Raw genomic sequence first — 20,958 nt, 5'->3', positions numbered from 1 at the left:
AGCCATTTATCAACTTCATGTGACTCCTAGTGTGTAGGCATGCCCAAGCCGCTAGTCATGTCTGACTCTGCATCTCTATGGACTGTAGCCTGCCAGGCTCTTCTGTCCATGGGATTCTCCAGGCAAGAATACTGGAATGGGTTGCCATTCCCTTCTCTAGGAGATATTCTAGACCCAGGGATCAAACCCTCATCTCCTGCATTGAAGGCAGATTCTTTACTGTGAGGTTTTTACCCAACTTCTCAGTGTTAAAAAGAGTAAAGCCAGGGTAACAGAGGTTAAGTTACTTTCTCAAGGTCAGGGTGCTAGAAAGGGTAGAACTAATGCTTAAGTGCAGGTCACCTAATATCTTGCTCCAGTATCTTTCTCCCTGCATTCATGATGCTCCCTTCATATTCTAGTTTAGTATTTTAAATTGCTTTGTTTAGAGCTCAAAAATAGCCTACTGCAGAATGGAAAATTAGGTTCTAAGGATTTCATAGGAAAAAATAACACTTTTCTCTTTATTTAGGCCTTTATGAAACTGGATTTTAACAAAACAGGCAGTGTGTCTATTATAGACATAAGAAAATGTTATTGTGCAAAGATGCATCCTCGAGTAATTTCAGGTAAGTACTACAAGTCAAAATGCATTAGACAGATGTAAACAATAGACTTTTGGACTCTGCGGGAGAAGACAAGGTGGGATGATTTGAGAGAATAGCATTGAAACATATATATTGTCATGTGAAATAGATGACCAGGCTAAGTTCGATGCATGAAACGGCAGTCAAAGCTGGTGCACGGGGACAACCCAGAGGGATGGGATGGGGAGGAAGGTGGGAGGGGGTTCGGGATGGGGGATACATGTACACTTGTGACTGATTCATGTCAATGTATGGCAAAAACCACCACAATATTTTAATGTAATTAGCCTCCAATTAAATAAATTAAAAAAAAGAAAAAATGCATTAGATTTCAAAAATGTGAGTTAATAATAGTATATCTATAAGGTATATTAATTTATAGCATGGACTTGAGGCCAATAACAGAGGAAATAGATTTTTTTTTAAAACCAGAAATGTGAGAGCTTCTTCATTTAAAAATTCATAGGTCTGATATTTATACTTGTTTTTTTCACTTACGTTTATAATTGAGGTTAACTATTTCCTGTTGAGATAGTGGCAAACTTGAGTTAGAGCACAATAGATTGAGAGAACAGATAATTACATGAGCAAGTCCTCTGAGTTTTATTGTCTCTTATGGTTGAAGATTTAAGGCAGAATAAGGGAATAAACCATAGAAGGCAATGGCACCCCACTCCAGTACTCTTGCCTGGAAAATCCCATGGACGGAAGAGCCTGGTAGGCTGCAGTCCATGGGGTCGCTAAGAGTCGGACACGACTGAGTGACTTCACTTTCACTTTTCACTTTCATGCATTGGAGAAGGAAATGGCAACCCACTCCAGTGTTCTTGCCTGGAGAATCCCAGGGACGGGGGAGCCTGATGGGCTGCCATCTCAGGGATTACACAGAGTCGGACACAACTGAAGCGAATTAGCAGCAGCAGTAGCAGCAAGGGAATAAACATACATATGTCTATCAAAATTTGAAAATACAAAAATTGCCTAAAGAAAAAGGTAGTTAAACTGAAATCACTCCTTCCCTTTAACCAGTCATAATACAATCAGAGATACTTATTTAAATAGCTTATTGTTCTAAGTTAAAAAATCAAATGAATTTTAAGAAAGGATGACTTAGATATTCTTTGCTCTCACTTTAAATAGCAAACTAAAGAATTACTATTTTTTTACATATGTGATTCTCAATAGCATCTTCCTATAGTTTAAAATTCGGAGAAGGCAATGGCACCCCACTCCAGTACTCTTGCCTGGAAAACCCCATGGACGGAGGAGCCTGGTGGGCTGCAGTCCATGGGGTCACTAAGAGTCAGACACAACTGAGCGACTTTACTTTCACTTTTCACTTTCATGCATTGGAGAAGGAAATGGCAACCCACTCCAGTGGTCTTGCCTGGAGAATCCCAGGGACGGGGGAGCCTGGTGGGCTGCCATCTATGGGGTCGCACAGAGTCGGACACACTGAAGCAATTTAGCAGCAGCATAGTTTAAAATTAAACATGTTCAATATAACCCGCCAGTAGAAATAGCCTACTTAATTTTAGAGATTAAACTAGAATGATTTAATCAACTGAAAGTTCTTCCAGCAAAGATGTTCATAGGCCTCTGAATCATGAATCCTAGTAATATTTTCTAGTTGCAGTTAGAGTAACTGCTTCATAAAGTAACTAATGTCTTTCACACATTGCATTACTATGTTAACAGCCTATATATCATAGAAATTGTTTTCTTCTTTCCTTACTTCTAATGGGAATGAAACTGAGTTCTCTAAAATATGAACAAATACAAAAATATCTACAGTAGTAACTGTTATTTTGCCCATACATATATAGGATACACCCTATCAGACTGTTTTAAAAGATGCATCAAATATATACTTAAGTCTCCATCATTAAATTCTAGTTCATGCAAGTAAATGTTTAAATAAATTGATGGGTAGTTTGACCTAAGATTTCAAATTGCTGAAAAGATTTCATCAGGTGACTTAAGTATTTATCATCAGCCATTTTACTGGAATTTTAAGGACATGGTTTCATAGTCAGTACTATTTTACAGGACACTCCACAGAGGAAGAAATCAAATCATCTTTTCTAGAGACGTTAAAAGATGCCTGCAGCAAGTCTGATGAGGTGTCATATGGTGAATTTGAAGATTACTATGAAGGTCTAAGTATAGGGATAGTAGATGATGAAGATTTTGTCAATGTCTTATGTACTCCTTGGGGGATTTAGGTTTTTAAATGAATATGTCACCAGCACTAAGCATGGAGAGATGAATGTGAAGTATCAAACACCAGAATGTATATCTCTATGATTCTTTTTATTCTGTTTGTTGTGCTCTTAAAAAAGCTGAGCCTGGAAGGAGAAGCATTCAGAAAGACAGATGGAAGAGTATATGTGTAGTCACACACATATGCATGCCCGTGTAGTCACACACATATGCATGCCCGTGCTCACCTGTTTATAATTTATAATGATCTGTCTTTTTGACTTCCCTGGTGGCTCAGACGGTAAAGCGTCTGTCTGCAATACAGGAGACCCAGGTTTGATCCCTGGGTTGGGAAGATCCCCTGGAGAAGGAAATGGCAGCCCACTCCAGTATTCTTGCCTGGAAAATCCCATGGATGGTGGAGCCTGGTAGGCTACTGTCCACGGGGTCGCAAAGAGTCGGACACGACTAAGGAACTTCACTTCATTGATCTGTCTTTTTGATTTATTACTTATCTTCAATATATTTTAGAGGTCATTTTTATTAGCCTTCATAGGAAAGTAACATCTGTCTCAAACAATAGGAGAGCAGGTATGTGAAACCAAGTTTCTTGCCCATTGATTTTTTTGCTACCTATTCCCCAAAATGTAATTGACACCATTCTCAATTTGATGAACGAGACTTAGGCCCAAAGCCTATGAGATTGGATTAGATCAGCTTGCTTCAAACATCTGAAAATGTTAAATGAATTGCTGCTGCCTGCCAAGTCACTTCAGTCGTGTCCGACTCTGTACGACCCCATTGACTGCAGCCTACCAGGATTCTCTGTCCATGTATTCTCCTGTATCCTGTATTCTCCAGGCAAGAACACTGGAGTGGGTTGCCATTTCCTTCTCGAATGCATGAAAGTGGAAAGTGAAAGTGAAGTCACTCAGTCGTGTTTGACTCTTAGCGACCCCATGGACTGCAGCTCACCAGGCTCCTCCATCCATGGGATTTTCCGGGCAACAGTACTGGAGTGGGGTGCCATTGCCTTCTCCCTAAATGAATTGAAGGATATGCAAAAGAAATTTTCCATGCAGTGTGATTATGGGTATTTTCTGTAACATGAATATTTAGAATGATGGAGGTTTACATCAAAAATGCTTATTTAAGCACTTACTTGTCTCCCAAATAATGTACTATTGTTTGTTCAATAGAGCACAATGTAATTATTGTAGTGTCCAGTTCTATCTGTTCTTTTATTCTGTTTTTAAGTGTGCAGGTTTTAATCTGTGTAATTCTTATTATCTGCATACAGTTATTATTTAACTAGAAGCAACACATAGTGGGAAGATAAATATTTTCCTTGAATATCAAATAAAGATTTTAAAAAGTATGTTATCACTTATATGGACTAAGGGATAATTTAATAATCCTTAACCAAATTGTAAAAAGTTCATTTGTGTCCTAAAATGAATGTATGCTATTATAAATAGTACCTCTTTTGGTATACTAAACAACTGAGACATTTCTTTTTCTAAATAAATATTTAAAAGTTAGATGCAATCATTCTTTCTGAATTCTTCTATGTTTCTCACTTCTTGGATATACAGAGAGAAGAAGAACTTTATAGAGTTGTTTTCAAGTTTATAATTTAAAATTTTATATATTATGATAACAGATTAAAAAAAACAGTGTCAAGCTAAATAAGAAGTGGTTCAAAATGAAAATACATACTTTATAAAAAATAAATTTTGGCATATAACTGCATTCATCTATACCCTTGGCAACATTATCAGAAGTGTGATGTGTGTGAACTCCATAAATTTAAAGTAGTACTTTTTCAGGATTCAAGGAGGTATTAAAACTTTCTACTGAATAATCAGAAACAAAGTATGCATGAGTATTTCAGTGCTATTTTCACTAGCTAAATTATTTATTCCTTGGACTTTTTTTCAATTAGGGTATTTCAATTAAAACAATATGCTGGAAGATGTTTTGACAGAAATAAGTCTGTAACACTATTTTTGAGTCACATGCTTTATCTTGGAAAAATTTCTCCAACTGTAGTCATTTAAAACCCTATAGATTAGGATTCTCCTAGGGTTTAACATACTAATAGGACAGCCTATTCTTAAATAAACCTCCAGACTCTTAATATAAATATTCATGTGATTCTCTGAATATTTGTGATTCCTGTATTTTAGGGATGTAACTTTTTTATAGTTAATTTCTTACTATTTTACACTGTCATTTTCCTATTAAAGCTATAAAATACGTATTCAATATGTTATTTGACATATCTTGTTAAATTATAATTGGTGGCACAATAGATCATTCTGCTTTTGTCCCATTGTCTACATTCTTCTTTGGCTTTGGTATAGTAAAATCTACTATTCAGTATTCCGTTTCATAGAAGAGCATTTAATAGAAACTACATTTTCAAACATCCATAGCATAATAACTGACTTCTGACATTATATTTAAAAATACAGGCTTCATATTCTAAAAAAATCTCTTGATAAGCTTTAAAATAGTTATATGTTGTGATGATTTTACATGAAGTTTATAGTTACATGCATTTCACTGTTCTCAAGATCTTTAAAAGGTTAGTTACTTGTTTATGGTATAGAATTGCTTTTCCAGTTAACCATACTGTTTATTGAATTCTATATCTTGATTTTACTGTTTCTATTCTTACACTTAAAGTTTTATAGAATTTTCAGGGAAAATTTACATTTTATTAGAAAAGAGATATTATTTAGGAATGTTTAGCTATATTTAATTAGGAAAGAATATACATTTATATGATAGAGCAACTGGAATATAGATAAAAGTGTATGTTCTTATTTTAAATATATGAATATATGTGCTTAATGAACCAGTGATTCTGCACAGGGAGAGTCACTTAGAATAATTCATAATATTGATGCAGCTGTAAAACACATCTTAGTTTATTAATTACTTTCAATTTCTAAATCTAACCTGTCCATTACTTCAAGAGCTGCTGCTGCTAAGTCGCTTCAGTCGTGTCTGACTCTGTGCGACCCCATGGACGGCAGCCCACGAGGCTCCTCCGTCCATGGGATTCTCCAGGCAAGAACACTGGAGTGGGTTGCCATTTCCTTTTCCAATGTATGAAAGTAAAAAGTGAAAGTGAAGTCACTCAGTCGTGCCTGACTCTTAGCGACCCCATGGACTGCAGCCCACCAGGCTCCTCCGTCCATGGGATTTTCCAGGCAAGAGTACTGGAGTGGGGTGCCATTGCTTTCTCCGTTACTTCAAGAGAGAATTGTGTAAAGTAAGCTATGCTAACTACAGATTATTTAACATGTACTTATGAGATTATAGAGCTTGCAAAATAAAATATATACTGTAACAAGTTATAATCACTACTAAGTTGACCAGCGAGAATAAACATTGACAGTGAAAGTGCTTAAAGAATTACAAGGACCTGAGCCTGTAAAACCAGAAGCCATGCAAGAGAAGGAGAATCCAGTGGATTGTATTAGTAACTGATAAGACAGAAAGCTCTCATCGTTGCCTTCCACTTTGATGTTTCTATAACTCCTAAGGACAACTTATTTATTGGATGTCTTCATCCGTCCATGCTAAGTCACTTCAGTTGTGCCCGAATCTTTGCGACCCCCTGTACTGCAGCCTGCCAGGCTCCTCTGTCCATGGAATTCTCCAGGAAAGAATACTGGAGTGGGTTGCCGTGCCCTCCTCCAGGGATCTTCCCAACTGAGGGACTGAACCCACATCTCTTATGTCTCCAGCACTGGCAGGCGGGTTCTTTACCACTGGTGCCGTGTGGGAAGCCCTGGATGTCATCCTAAAGTCAAGAATAAATGCTTCATATTGGAGTCACTGTTCATTTGATCATTTCTTCATTCAGTCATTTACACCTATTGTGTAACACCATCCATACAGTTGCCCGAGGCAGAGATCGTCTATGTTTTTCTCTCACTTTATATCCACTCAGTCTCGAGTCCTCTGGTTTCCTTCTTTTGAATCTGCCCCTTTACTATTCTCAGTTGCTTATGCCTTTACTCGAGCTTTTACCACATACCCCCTCATCAACTGTCCCTTCCCAATCCTACTTCCATCCATCCTACGCATTACTATTGGAATGATCTTCCAAAACTAAACATGATTAAAACCCTCCCCTGTACTCCGTATCTTTCAGGAAAGTTCAAACTCCTTACCTTAACATATAAACCTCACTGACCTTGTCCCCCGAGTTCCTCTCTTTCCACTCCGCTCACTCTCCATGACCCTCCAGCCATTCTGAACTATGTACAGTTTTAAAACGGGCTGTGAGATTTCAAACTTCTCTTCCTTCAGAACTGTTCTGCTATAATACTTTTGTCCAAAATTATTTATTCCACTCAGTGCATCCCAATTAGCTCATAGACTACCTCGAGAACCATTTCTTGTAGAAGCTACAATCAGACAAACTTTTGAGTCTGATTTGGTCGCTCTTCTTTGGGATCCCGTTGGCCCCTGGTGCCTTTAATCTGGCATTTATCACTTTATACTATAGTGATTACTTTGCTTGTGTTTCTCCCACTAGTTTGTAAGATCCTTGAGGATAAAAACCATATCTTAATCAGCATTATGACTCTGGTGTCTAGCACGGTGTCTGACCTGTGGTTGGTGTTAAATCAAAATCTCTTGACAGGATACATGTGAGATTTAGTAAGCAGCAACTGTTAATGGAGAATAAATGTGGAAATGATGGAAACCTCAAAAGGCTTTATTTTCTTGGGCTCCAGATTCACTGCAGATGGTGACTGCAGTCATGAAATTAAAAGACGCTTGCTGCTTGGAAGAAAAGCTATGACCAATCTAGACAGCATATTAGAAAGCACAGGCATCACTTTGCCAACAAAGATCTATTTAATCAAAGCTATGGTTTTTCCAGTAGTCATTTATGGATGTGAGAGTTGGACTATAAAGAAAGCTGAGTGCTGAAGAACTGATGCTTTTTGAGCTGTGGTGTTGGAGAAGACTTTTGAGAGTCCCTTGGACTGCAAGGAGATTAAACCAGTCCATCGTAAAGGAGATTAGTCCTGGGTGTTCATTGGAAGGAATGATGTTGAAGATGAAGCTCCAATACTTTGGCAACCTGATGCAAAGAACTGACTCACTGGAAAAGACCCTGATGCTGGGAAAGACTGAAGGCAGGAAGAGACAAGGACAAAAGAGGATGAAATGGGTGGATGGCATCACCGACTCGATGGACATGAGTTTGAGCAAGCTCTGGGAGTTGGTGGACAGGGAGGCATGGCGTGCTACACTCTATGGGGATGCAAAGAGTTGGACATGACTGAGTGACTGAACTGAGCTAAACGTTTAATGGTTCTTATTTTTGAATAGTTTTGCATTAACATTTTAGCACAGACCATGTAAATAGTATGAATGTGCAGTTTCCTGAAAAATTCAGTTATTGGAGCAGTAAGTTTCCCTAATAAAGAATGCACAGACTGCACTTCATCAACAAGGCCTCACTGCTCAGAAGCTATTATATTCACTAGATAATTAGCCTCCTAAATACAGTGGGTTTTATTCATGAAAGCACCTTCTTATGAGAGGCCTAAATAGTCTTGTGTCCACCTGGGGATCAGAACAACTTTAGACTAACCGGTTGTTAAAGATCCAGTAACCAGATCCCTTCCCTGGAGTGTTGCTGCAGCTTCCTCTGGTGAGCCATTCAGGTATAACATTGACTGGAGTTCCCAAAAGGGCAGGCTGCTGCAATTTCACTGAGTTTACAGAAGAGGCTGTGGAATCTATCTGTGCCTCCTTGCTAAGATGTGCTCATTAATAAATGTCTGTACATGTGGCAGAATTTACTCTGAAATTTATTTCATTGTAACTAGATAGTGAGGACAGAAGGAATAGCTAGTTTTCACTAACCTCAAAGATTTGAGGGAGGGAGGGGATGTCAGAATTACTACAAAGAATCTATTACTTGTTGCAACTAAACTAGCTACTCCTAAATTAGCTGTCAGTTGACAGCTGCAGTTCTTGGTCAGACATTGCAGTAGGCACCCAGACACAAATATGGCATGGCATAATGCCGAAAACAGAGTTAAAAATTCGAATTCATGATTACTATCACAAGCATAAACTAGGCGTAGTAGAGCATGGAAGAGCTGTCTGTGTCATTCCAGGGGAATAATATTAATAATAACACACCGTTCTGAAAATACTCGATTATTAGGTATTGAGATGGCAATTAAAAGGTTCTACATATCAGTAAAAACTGAAACAGCAAAGGTTTTGGAAATTTGGTCATGGAGATTTTAGGAAAGCATTAGTGGATACACATTGTCAGATTTCTCTCTTTAATAACTCATATAAGCTGATTTGTATAGTTTTTGGGTATACAAAATTATCTGGAAGGATTTGAATGAAAAAATTACCTCTCTGTGAAAAATTTTATGCAAGGAGAAAACAATCACGGTCCCTGTTGTGTTTAAGGATTCTTTTCATCAAGTTAGAATGGGATTTCTGAACCATGGCTGAATGCATTTATATATAAATGAAGATTCCTCACCTTTGTAACTGTTGAGTTTTTTGAGAGTTTTAGTGGTGAGAAAGCCAATGTGAAACAAATGATTGCAATTCAAGGAAATCACTTATCAAAGTTGCACATTTATCCAGTAGTTGAAGAGATTCTTGTAGAATTTTTAAGTTGTCAAGGAACAGTAATTTGGGAGAAGTATTCAGATGACCACTAAATTAAGGAAAAGTATGTGCTTACAGTAATATTGTAATACAAATGATGTGGAAAGAGCACAAGCTTTAAAGTCACAATACGGCCTTCAAACTTGAGCCCTGGTCTAAATCAGCTATAGGACTTTGGGAAGCAATTTAGTATCACTGAGTCTCTACTTCTTCATCTGAAGGTTGAATATACGTGTACAATTGGATATAATTAAAGATGTAAATGTAAATACATATCTAGATACAGTGTTTAGCACAATCTAGCAGAAAAATGTAAGATATAATTCCTTTGTTTTCTTGCTTGAAATAATCAAAATTTTTCTTATTTTTTTCTGATTAATCCCTGATGGCAATCTTAAAAACTGTTTTTTTTTCACCTTTTTTAAAAGAGCTATTCTTTTAAAGAGATGTACATCATGGGTAGAAATAATTTGTATGTCACCATTTACTCCTGCATCTAATAAACTTCTCATTATTATCAATTCTCTTCCTTTATCAAATCAATGAATGAAATTAAAAATCTTGTATTAAGGCTATCAATTATTTAGTGATCAGTAATAAAATACCCTGGTGGTTCAAATGGTAAAATAATCTGTCTTCAATGCAAGAGACCTGGGTTCAATCCCTGGGTTGGGAGGAGCCCCTGGAAAAGGAAATGGCAGCCCACTCCAGTATCCTTGCTTGGAGAATACCATGGACAGAAGAGCCTGGAGGGCTACAGTCCATGGGATCACAAAGAGTTGGACATGACTGAGAGACTAATACACACACATATGGAAGACTAATTTTATATCCATAGAGACTTTAGGCAACATTCCTAATATGCTTGATGTGTTACATTAAGACAATTGTTTGTCTGTAATTCTATAAGTGATTTTTCCCAAAGATGGCCGCAATAATATGTCACCCCATATAGTGTTCTTATGTAGTGAATTTGGCTTCACATCAGGAAGTGGGATCCATTTCCCCTCTGCTTGGTTCTGGATAACTTGTTACTTGTTTCTAACAATGGTTTTGGCTGCATTAATGCTGTGTTACTTCTCAGATTAGGCAAGAAACAGTCACCTAATTTCTGCCATGTTTGTTGATACTTTTAAGCCACAAGGTAAAAAGTCAGACTACATGACTGAAAAATTGCAGAGGCCAAATGCAGATGCTGTAATCAATAGCCAGATCTGCATTCCCAGCCAGGAGCAGGTATCAATTATCTGCCAGGTGAGTGAGTCATTTTGGGTTGATTTCAGGCCCATCTCACTATATTTATATGATGGACTCCAAATGAGAACCACCCAGCTGAACTCTTAGTGCTTCCATATTCTTTTTTTTTTTTTTCTAAATTTCAGATTTTTTGAGGTATAATTGATCCATAACTTTGTGAACAAAATAAAATGGTTGCTTTAAGCTGCTAAGTTTTGGGGTTAATTTTTTGGCTTCCCTGGTAGCTCAGCTGGTAAAGAATCTGCCTGCAATGCAGGAGACCCCAGTTCAATTCCTGGGTCAGGAAGATACCTGGAGAAGGGATAGGCTACCCACTCCAGTATTCTTGGGCTCCCCTGGTAGCTTAGCTGGTAAAGAATCCGCTTGCAATGCCAGAGACCTGGGTTCGATCCCTGGGTTGGGAAGAGCCCCTGGAGAAGGGAACGGCTACCCACTCCAGTATTCTGGCCTAGAGAATTCCATGGACTGTATAGTCTTGGGGTCACAAAGAGTCAGACACGACTGAGTGACTTTCACCTTCACTTTCATGTCAAACTTTGAATAAAGCAAGGATACTAAAAACATTTTGTCAAGTATTCAGGGGATTTAATTAATATGGCAACAGTTTATAAAATTCTTTGGAGACACTAAAGGAGGAAACAGAGATGATATGCCTGTGATTTCAGTTGTGTGGTAGAAAGTTATCTGATAGAATGTGTGATACATAGACTCTAAAATGTTATACTTTATGAAAGATCACCAAATTGAAGAGTAATGTAAAACCTCGCAGAACATGTATTTTACCACTGTAGCCGTTACTCTTTATATTATGTTAGTTCTGGCAACTACGGAGTTTATTTATTATGGTCTTAGATTAAGTATCATGTAATTTTCTTGCTGAAAGTATTTTATTTCCTCTAACAGTTTCACCAATGACTCAGATAAATATAACATAATTTGTGAAGATAATAATTTATGCTTGGTTCTTATTCCTATAAGATACAGAAAAGAATAGACGAGATCCCTCCAGTCCTACTCCAAGAAGAGAAGCAAGCTTTGTTTTTATTGTTCCAAGATCTGAAGTAGAAATGCCAACAACTCCATTCAGGATCTAAACTTCTTCTATCTGGAGTGGTGTGTGTGTGTGTGTGTGTGTTAGTTGCTCTGTCATGTCTGACTCTTTGTAACCCCATGGACTTTAGCCTGCTATGCTCCTCTGTCCATGGAATTCTCCAGGCCAGAATACTGGAGTGGGTAGCCATTCCCTTCTCCAGAGGATCTTCCCTATCCAGGAATTGAACCCCAGTCTCCTGTACTGCAGGCAGATTCTTTACTGCCTGAACAACCAGGGAAGTCCAGGGGGAGTCTAAGGAGATTATAATGGATATGGGCCCACCTGGGGTGGAAGAGTAAATGTTGAGTTTCTACTGAGACTGAGAAGGAAGGGTTTTCCTATGCTAGATCTTCATGGTACAAACTGGACTAAAAAATGCTCTCTGAGCTGTGGTACATATACACAATGGAATATTACTCAGCCATTAAAAAGAATACATTTGAATCAGTTCTAATGAGGTGGATGAAACTGGAGCTTATTATATAGAGTGAAGTAAGTCAGAAAGAAAAACACCAATACAGTATACTAATGCATATATATGGAATTTAGAAAGGTGGTAATGATAACCCCACGTGTGAGACAGCAAAAGAGACACAGATGTATAGAATAGTCTTTTGGACTCTGTGGGAGAGGGCAAGGGTGGGATGATTTGGGAGAATGGCATTGAAACATGTATATTATCATATGTGAAACGAATTGCTAGTCCAGGTTTGATGATGCATGAGATGGTGCTCAGGGCTGGTGCACTGGGATGACCCAGAGGGATGTCAGAAATATTAGGACTCCTTTTTTTTAATACTGTCCATAACATTCTCTTCAGAGAAGGCAATGGCACCCCACTCCAGTACACTTGCCTGGAAACTCCCATGGACAGAGGAGCCTGGTAGGCTGCAGTCCATGGGGTTGCAGAGTCGGACACGGGACACGACTGAGTGACTTCACTTTTCAGTTTCATGCATTGGAGAAGGAAATGGCAACCCGCTCCAGTGTTCTTGCCTGGAGAATCACAGGGATGGGGGAGCCTGGTGGGCTGCCGTCTATGGGGTTGCACAGAGTCGGACACGACTGAAGCGACTTAGCAGCAGCAGCAACATTCTCTTTACCCTTTATATCACTTTGCCACTGGTATTGTCTAAATCAATTATTATCTTCCTTGAGAAGACAATTGACATTTTTAATTGTTCATTACTATATTCTCATTGGCACAGTTCCTGGCTTTGTGTCTGGAACATAAATACAAAATAAATATGTGTTCATTGACATAATACTAAAATTGTATCTACCTCAATAATCCCAATATTTTCAGATCACTTTTATATCATATATTTATCTTGTCTATCCTGTCATATTTCCTTATGAATCCTTTGTGAAGAACTGACATTTTTGTAAGTTATGTTACCAAAATTACTAGAGTTACTTAAATTCCACACCAACTTCTCCTTCTGAATATTTCCTTCTCGCCCTTTTAAATGATCACTTTTATCTTCTCCTCTCTATTATTTAGGAATCACTAAAGTGAGTAGTCAGTTTATAAGACACCTACAGATTTACTTTTTGAGTTTTCCTGTAACATTTTAGTCCTCAGTGTTCTAAGTGGCCTCTTTCAGCATGGCTCCCTGCTCTCTCTTTAGACTTCTGGAGACATCCGTCCACTGTCTTTGGTAGTCCAAAGCACTCTTCAATGTGGTTTCCTGGTAGGAAGCTGTTTACTGTTCTCCTGCTTTTGATTATCAATTTTGCTCTACTATTCAGGAGTTTTCTTTGCATGTTTTAAGGCTGGACTGCAATGTTATAATATCCATATTCCTTATATTAAATATTTGCTGTTCTTCACATTTTTCTTGACTATCTCTGTTTTATAAACAGCATGTTTATATGAGGCTCTGTCCTTTCCTTGGCTTAAAGATATTTCTCAGTGAAGTCAGATTATTGTTTCCCAGTTTTCCTCTGTTACTTTGAAAGCTCCACTGTCCCATTCCCAAGTTAGGACCTATCAATCGTATCTTCTGAGCAAGCTTTTCCTCAGGACTCAGTCAGAAGAAGTCATCTGTTAGAAAAATGGAATAAAAATATATGCCTCATGTGTATGTTTACACACACATTTATTTTGTCCAAGCCCTGTAGAGCATTATTTTCCAACTAAATCATTGAATTCTAGTTTCTTCATCAAGAGTCTCACTGGTGTTCCTTATGGTTGGCTAATTCTGAAGCTATAGATAAACACTAATCTTAATTCAAAGTGTTTAGCCTAATTGCTTTTTACCCATAAGCAGGCCCATAGTTCTTTGTTACTTCCTTCAGCAAGTTTATACTGAGTACTTACTGTATGTCAGGCCCTGTGCCGTGCACTGAGAGTGTGCAAACACAAACCACAGAGTTACTACACTTGTGTGACTATCTCACGTGGGAAACAGCTGTGTTGTATAATATAAACCAAACTATGAAATATCAGGAACTATGGAAGCCCCAGCCATGTGATGGTGGTGGCTAACCAGAGGAAAATGCTTACAGGAACTGAACCCAGAGATACTTCTTAAAGGACGAGGGGAGTCAGTGAGTGTCAGGGACGGGGATGGGAGAAGCGTGGAGGAGAAAGGCAAGAGCAAATGCACAGAAGTAAAGGCCCGCCTAGGAGGTGGGGTGTGTGTGTGTGGGTGTGGGTGTGGGTGTGGGTGTTCCCATAGTTTACTTTGGCTGGAATTTGACTAGTCCAACAAGGAGTGACGGAAGGCCAGAGGGATGGGTAAGAGCAGGTCCTGGATCGTCTTGCATGCCTTATAAAGGTACTTGGATTTTATGCTAAAGGTGAGTGATTTTTAATCTTTCAATAACATCCCCCTTTGAGAATCTGTTGACAGCACTGGAACTCCTCCGAATAGTGGGGAGAGACTTACACATGTTCGTAGATTAAAGGGCTTCCACTCAAAGACAGTTCATATCTTCTGCTCCAAATGCAAGCAAATGACAAAATATTAAAATAACTTAATGGATGATAAAAAGTTATTTTGTATGTGTATTTAAAATAAAGAATAAAATGAAAACTCTAAACAACAATAACATTGTGTGAGAAGGGATTGTGAAAGATGACATGATTGGTTGGGGGCAGAGGTAAAAATACCGTTAAATTTTGCTAAAAATTACAGTGAAATACTCATGTCAACATTTTAGTTGACGTCACCAAAAAGAATAAAAATGCAATCTACAGCTTTAAAAACCATCACAGAAAAAAGAAAACATAAAAATGGACATATACACGTTGCTATATTTCAGATGGATAACCAACAAGGGCCTACTGAAGAGCACACGGAACTCTGCTCAGTGTTGTGCGGCGGCCCGGAGGGGAGGGGAGATTGGGGGAGAATGGATACGTGTATATGTATGGCTAAGTCACTTTGCTATCCAGCTGAAACTATCACAAAATTGTTTGTTAATCAGGTATACCCCAATAAAAAATAAAACAGGTAAACAATAGTTATCAAATGGAAGATAAGTAGGGAAGGAATCTAAGAAAAACTCTGGATAAACAGAAACCACAAAATAGGATTGTAAAAAAATCATAATATAGTAGTAACCATAATAAATACAACTGGGCTAATTTTACCAGGCAGATTTTTATCACATGGAATAACAAGAATAAAAATTTTAGGCACATTCTGCTTATAAGGGACACCCAAATTAAATAACTAATCACCTAAGTCAAAACTACACAGAAATGGGTGAGGAAATATATACCATTCAAAAATATATATACCATTCAAAAAAGTTAATCTGGCCGAATTAATATTGGGCAAAATAAAGTAAGGCAAAAAGCATTTATGAGAATAAAGCAAGGGTACTACATAAGAATGATAAGGTAAAAGAGAAGATTAAAAAATATGAGGTGCTGATGGAGTAGTAGGTAGCTTGGGACAAGATGGGGTCCATGGTATACATGATAAATTTTAAGATTTTTGGAAAAAGAGTGCAGGTGGTTGAGAATGGGCATAACCTAATTGTTGGCAGGTCTCGTGGTTAGAAAAATTAGGGGTAAAAGTGGAGGGGGGCGTGCATTTTCACTCGTGTCCATTGGTTTTCAGAAAAGCTCCCTAGACTTCCCTGGTGGTGCAGAGAATAGGAATTTGCCAGTCAATGCAGGAGACATGGGTTTGATCTCTGGTTCGGGAGGATCCCACATGCCACAGGGCAACTAAGCCCAGGTGCCCCAACTACTGAACCTGTGCTCTAGAGCCTGCTGCCACAACTCCCAAGCCTGCAGTGCTGTGGATACTGAAGCCCCAGCGTCTAGAGCCCATGCTGCTCGACAAGAGAAGCCCCTGCAAGGAGAAGCCGCGCACACGGTGAAGAGCAGCGCCTGCTCGCCCACAACCAGAGAAAGCCCCTGCACAGCAACGAAGACCCAGCGCAGTCAAAACTAAACAACTAAATTAAATAAGTAAAATCATATAAATATAAATATATATTAAAAAAAATATATATATAAGCTCACTTTGAAGCATTCCCAAATTATTCTGGCAGGCTTGAAAGAGGTATTTCATATGCTCCCAGGACCATTCTGCCAGCTGCATTAACTGAACTTGTGGTCAACTGTTCAAGGCTAAGTTCCTAACCTTAGTACTGGAGCAACTACCTCCTCTCAGGACCACGTGATTCACATCTTTCTTTATGGGTTTGCTGAGGAATGGTATTTACACAATCAGCAAGAGAAGGCTGGTTACTCAATGAAAGTTTACTGCATGTATTTTGACAAAACTACAAAACATCAACCGAGATTGTTCTTGTCAGTGAAGGCTCATGTATTACAGATCTTTTCTTGCATTAAAGAGATTTTTTCTACTTTATATTCCACACTCTTTCTCTTGCCATAGAATACACGGTTGTCAATGGTCTATATCCCTTCTATAGAAGGCAGAAATGAAAGGGAGTTAAGGGGCTGGTGAGCACATATTAAGGCAGGAAATGAATGTTAGGTCAGATTTAAATCTGGGGGGAAATTGAAAGCCTATTCTGTGAAACGACTGCTAGGCATTGTACTCATTGAACAGTTCAAGCCTTAGCTAGGACCTCTCCTCTGAAGGCTAGCAGGCATAACTTGGAGCTGAAGTCAGCTATTGGACTGATTTCAGGCAGTCAGAATAAATCCAGATTGGCTTTTCTCATTTGCTACATTGTTTCAGTCCACATGACAGATGGTGGTGTCCTGGTTTAAAATGACATCACTGGATTAGGATGACAGCTTCTGGAGTGTTCAAATTTTGATCATACTTTGAAGGTAGAGTCATAAATAATATTCTAATGCTGCAAATGATATATAACAATATGTATGACCTCCAACCCATCCATATGCATGCTGTCATACTGTCCAATGTTTCAGAAATATTGACTGCTAACTACTGAGCCCTTCCAGTTAAGTTTAGCGGATTGCCCACTCTTGTCCATTAGCTCTCCCTCCAAAAACTTCACTAAAATACCAGTGAAGAATCAAAAAAGGATTAACCACAAGGATAAAGACAACATAAGGAGAAAACTATGGATGAAAGATTTCGAAAAATGTTTAGATAACAAAATGATGGGGAAGATTTGATGGACTTGGGTAGAAGAAATAGAAATCCAAATGCCTACAGGAGGTGAAGTACCTACAAGAATTGATCTAATTTGCCTTGCAGAACGCCTAGAACAAGACCTGATTGGTTTAGTACCTGTACGTCAATTGGTTGAACTTGCCTGCTCCCCTGCACTTCCCTGAGAAGTCAGGGAACTACCTCAACATATCCATCCTTCGGGGCAACAGGTGCAGTCTGGAGAAACTACGCCACAGAGCTCTGGATTCAGCGACAACAGATACAGGATAAAGTATCTGTTGGTGCTAAGAGCAGTGGTGTTATATAAACATCTACATATTAAAATGCTGGACTAGGAAGCTGCTTCTGCTTTGTTAGACAGCCGGGTTTATACCTTCCACCAACCCACACCTAGGCACGTCCTCCAATCAGCTTCTCATTTTCACACTTGAACGAGTGCTGATAATAACTGGACATTTGAGAAAAGACAACTCAAAATGCAGAGCCAAAAATAAATAGAAAAAAAGAAATGTGGACAAAAGCAATCAATGGAACAGAGAACCAAAAGAAAGTCATAGTTTATATCATCAAGGGTAGAAAAAAAAATGGGACAAAAATGGGATCTTATGAAAAAAAAATCAAAGAGCAATTTTTCACCTTGGAAATTAAAAATATGATGAACACGGAGAGGTTTGCTCCAGCTTCTGCTGAAGAGTTGCTGGGAGAGCAGAGTCTGCAGGAGGAGCTGCTGCCAGCGGGAGGGTGGGCGTGGGCAGTAGCACTGAGCTCCACTATGAGGCTGAGGAGGGGACGCAGAGGTGGGGGAGGAGTGGGTGCTTGCCGGGGGACTGCTGCACTGGCGGGTCGCTGACCCAGGGAAGGGTCCGTATGCTCCTCTGTGCCCACCCCTCTCCAGACCACATGCTCCGTCTCCCACCTGATGAAGGGTGTGGCAGCACAGGTCTTGGAAGTCTGGAAGAAGGTCAGCTCTCTCTCTCTGGAGCAGGAACAGGAATTCCAAGCACAAAAAAATGACTGAGCCTGATGAAGGCTACTTCTGAGAACAATAACAAGTTGTGTTGAAGATAGAGACATGTTGAGATTTAAGGGCTTTAAGCACCTTTTAAAATTTTCAATCTTGCACATAAACTTTTATCCTGGCTGTCAATATTTTGGACAGATTCTTGGCTTTTATGAAGGTAGACCCTAAAATTTGTCTTTCACTGGAGTCTGTTGTTTTTGCTGGCTGCCAGAATAGTTAAAAAAGAATGCAATGTTTCATCTACTCAAAAAGTAATCTGGATTAGTCAATGTAAATGCATTGCTTCTGACAGAAAACAAAGGAAAAAATAATTTTGGAAAAAAAAATCAGGACTATGAAATGGAACATACTGCTTATTAAACTTTTTTTTTTTTGCTTACCCAAGACTATTATACTTCATATTTCAGAGAGGAAAGAAATATTGAGCCTTGATAAATTGGAAGCTTCGCTTAAAGCTTGCAATTTTCTGGTAGTCTTTTCAAAAGCAGAGCCATCTGTATTAGTTCTGTGCCTTTTCAATCCGTAAGTAGAAACATAATTCATTACTGCAACTTCTCTAGCTTGTTATAAAGTATTCAAAAATTAATGATACTGAGTGCTTTTACTGGAGGGAAATAGCTTCTAAAGACTAGCTGAATATTTTCTCTTGAATGTTGCAAGGAACTGGTTTGGATTACTTCCAGGTACAGAGCCCAGACCATCCAAGACAGCAAATACAATGTTCCCGAGTTGTCAACAATACCTGAGGATTGTTGTCTTGATGAAAGTGAAAGTGAAGCCTTGGAAGACATGTGTTTCAGAGAATCAGGTCTCAGCAGTTCTCTCCCCAGCTCAGTGATCAAAGACATGCTGTCTTTTTCAACTTAAAAGTGGCGCCATCTCTGTGCTGTCCGTCTTAGAAATCTAATTGCACTGGGTCAGACTTTGAAGTATACATATAGCTTATGAGTAATAAATACGAAAGTAGGTAGTTTTTGGTCCAGTCCCTATCTAGGCAGGAATACAAAGATGGAAACACCTGTTGTCAATAATTATTTGAATCAGATCTGGTTTATTTTCATATTTTGAGCTATCAAATGGGTTGTTGGTGGTGGTTTACTTGTTAAGTTGTGTTCAACTCTTTGCAACTCCATAGACTTTAGCCTGCCAGGCTACTCTGTCCATGGGGATTCTCCGGGCAAGAATACTGGAGTGGGTTGCCAATTTCTTCTCCAGGGGATCTTCCTGACCCAGGGATCAAACCCACATCTCTTACATCTCCTGCACTGGCAGGCAGGTTCTTTACCACTAGCGCCACCTGGGAAGCCCCCCATTAAATGGTTTAGGACCCTACTCCTCAAATGATTGAAATAATTTAAATGTTGACACTTTCATTTTTTTCTTTGATTTAAATAATTTTTAGCTATTTTTCCATATGGATAGTATATTTCATCAGTAAGGATATAGGGAGTCAAAGAGAGAATCTTTTTTCTGTTGGTGAAATATAAAGTAGAAGACTGAAATCTGCTCAGAACTAAAGAATAGAGTTTGAGTGAAGATGAGTTTTGAGGGAAGTGCAAGTTCTGAAATATGTTTTGAGGGGAAAGGAGGAGGGAACAAGGACGAGTACAGAGGGTGATCCTGAGGTTCTAGTCAAGGCCGAAAATCATGAATTTAAAGTAGTGTCAAATCAAAGAATTAGGGGGTTTTTAACTGGTATTCTCAAATATAAAAATGTGGAAACAAAAAAGGTTAAGTGTCACTCACTGCTCCAGGGTTTGGGTTTTACAGGTTGCTGATGATGTTGAACTTTAGATGAACAAGCCTGAAGTTCAAGCTCAGTAAGGAAGAAGGGTAGCCCAGGATGGAACTGCTAAAACCAAAATGGGGAATGCAGGTATTGGAGAGTTTGTGTAAATTGTTGTGCAGATTTTTTGGGAAGGATAGTATGAGAGAGGTGAAAAAACTTGTTTGCAAAGTATAGAATTCACAATTTCTGAGTGAACTATCAACACGTGTTCTTTGGAAAAAGGCTGTAGTGCAGAGGAGGAAAGGATAAGGTGAAAGACGTCTAGGGAATTTGAAGTTAGGATGCCACCTTTTGTCTACATGAACACTAAAATCTTGTAGAATTATTGTAGAAGTATTGCAGAAAAAGACTGTGATCCAGATCCAAAAGGCTACATTCAATGAAATGAACTTAACAAGGATGATATATGATAAATAGCCTTAAATGAGGATGGATTTCTGTAGTCAGATGAAAGAGTAAAAGTCAGGAAGAAGAATTAGGGATTCAGGAAAATGTCACCTCCCTGTCTGTTAATATCCACTTTCCTGTGAATATGGGAAAAAGAATAGCTTTCAACAGAGAGGCTTATAGGAATACTGAAAGTCATAATTAATCAAGGTCTGTCTTTCTGTAGTGTCTGGGTGGCACCAGTGGTAAAGAACTCACCTGCCAATGCTGGAGACATAAGGGACACGGGTTTGATCCCTGGGTCAGGAAGATCCCCTGGAGGAAGA

General features: G+C 38.7%; 1 protein-coding gene and 1 pseudogene across 4 annotated transcripts in view; both read left to right on the top strand.

Annotated features, from left to right (window-relative positions):
* CAPS2 (calcyphosine 2) overlaps window positions 1-4,376 on the top strand; it is a 50,830-nt gene extending 46,454 nt beyond the window's left edge. For all 4 annotated transcript variants that reach the window (XM_003586036.6, XM_059886813.1, XM_059886814.1 and 1 more), the window contains 2 exons: window positions 512-608; window positions 2,676-4,376. In XM_003586036.6, coding sequence (XP_003586084.2) covers window positions 512-608; window positions 2,676-2,851 — 273 coding nt within the window. In that variant the 3' untranslated portion in view covers window positions 2,852-4,376. The remainder of the gene's footprint in view (window positions 1-511; window positions 609-2,675) is intronic.
* A 13,978-nt stretch (window positions 4,377-18,354) lies between these two features.
* On the top strand, window positions 18,355-19,323 carry LOC112446633 (cyclin-G2-like; annotated as a pseudogene).
* The last annotated feature ends 1,635 nt before the right edge of the window (window positions 19,324-20,958 follow it).

Source organism: Bos taurus, chromosome 5, assembly GCF_002263795.3.
Source record: "Bos taurus isolate L1 Dominette 01449 registration number 42190680 breed Hereford chromosome 5, ARS-UCD2.0, whole genome shotgun sequence".
In the NCBI taxonomy this organism is placed as follows: domain Eukaryota; kingdom Metazoa; phylum Chordata; class Mammalia; order Artiodactyla; family Bovidae; genus Bos; species Bos taurus.
Note: the sequence above shows the minus strand (reverse complement) of the source record. Positions and strands in the feature narration are given on the sequence as shown.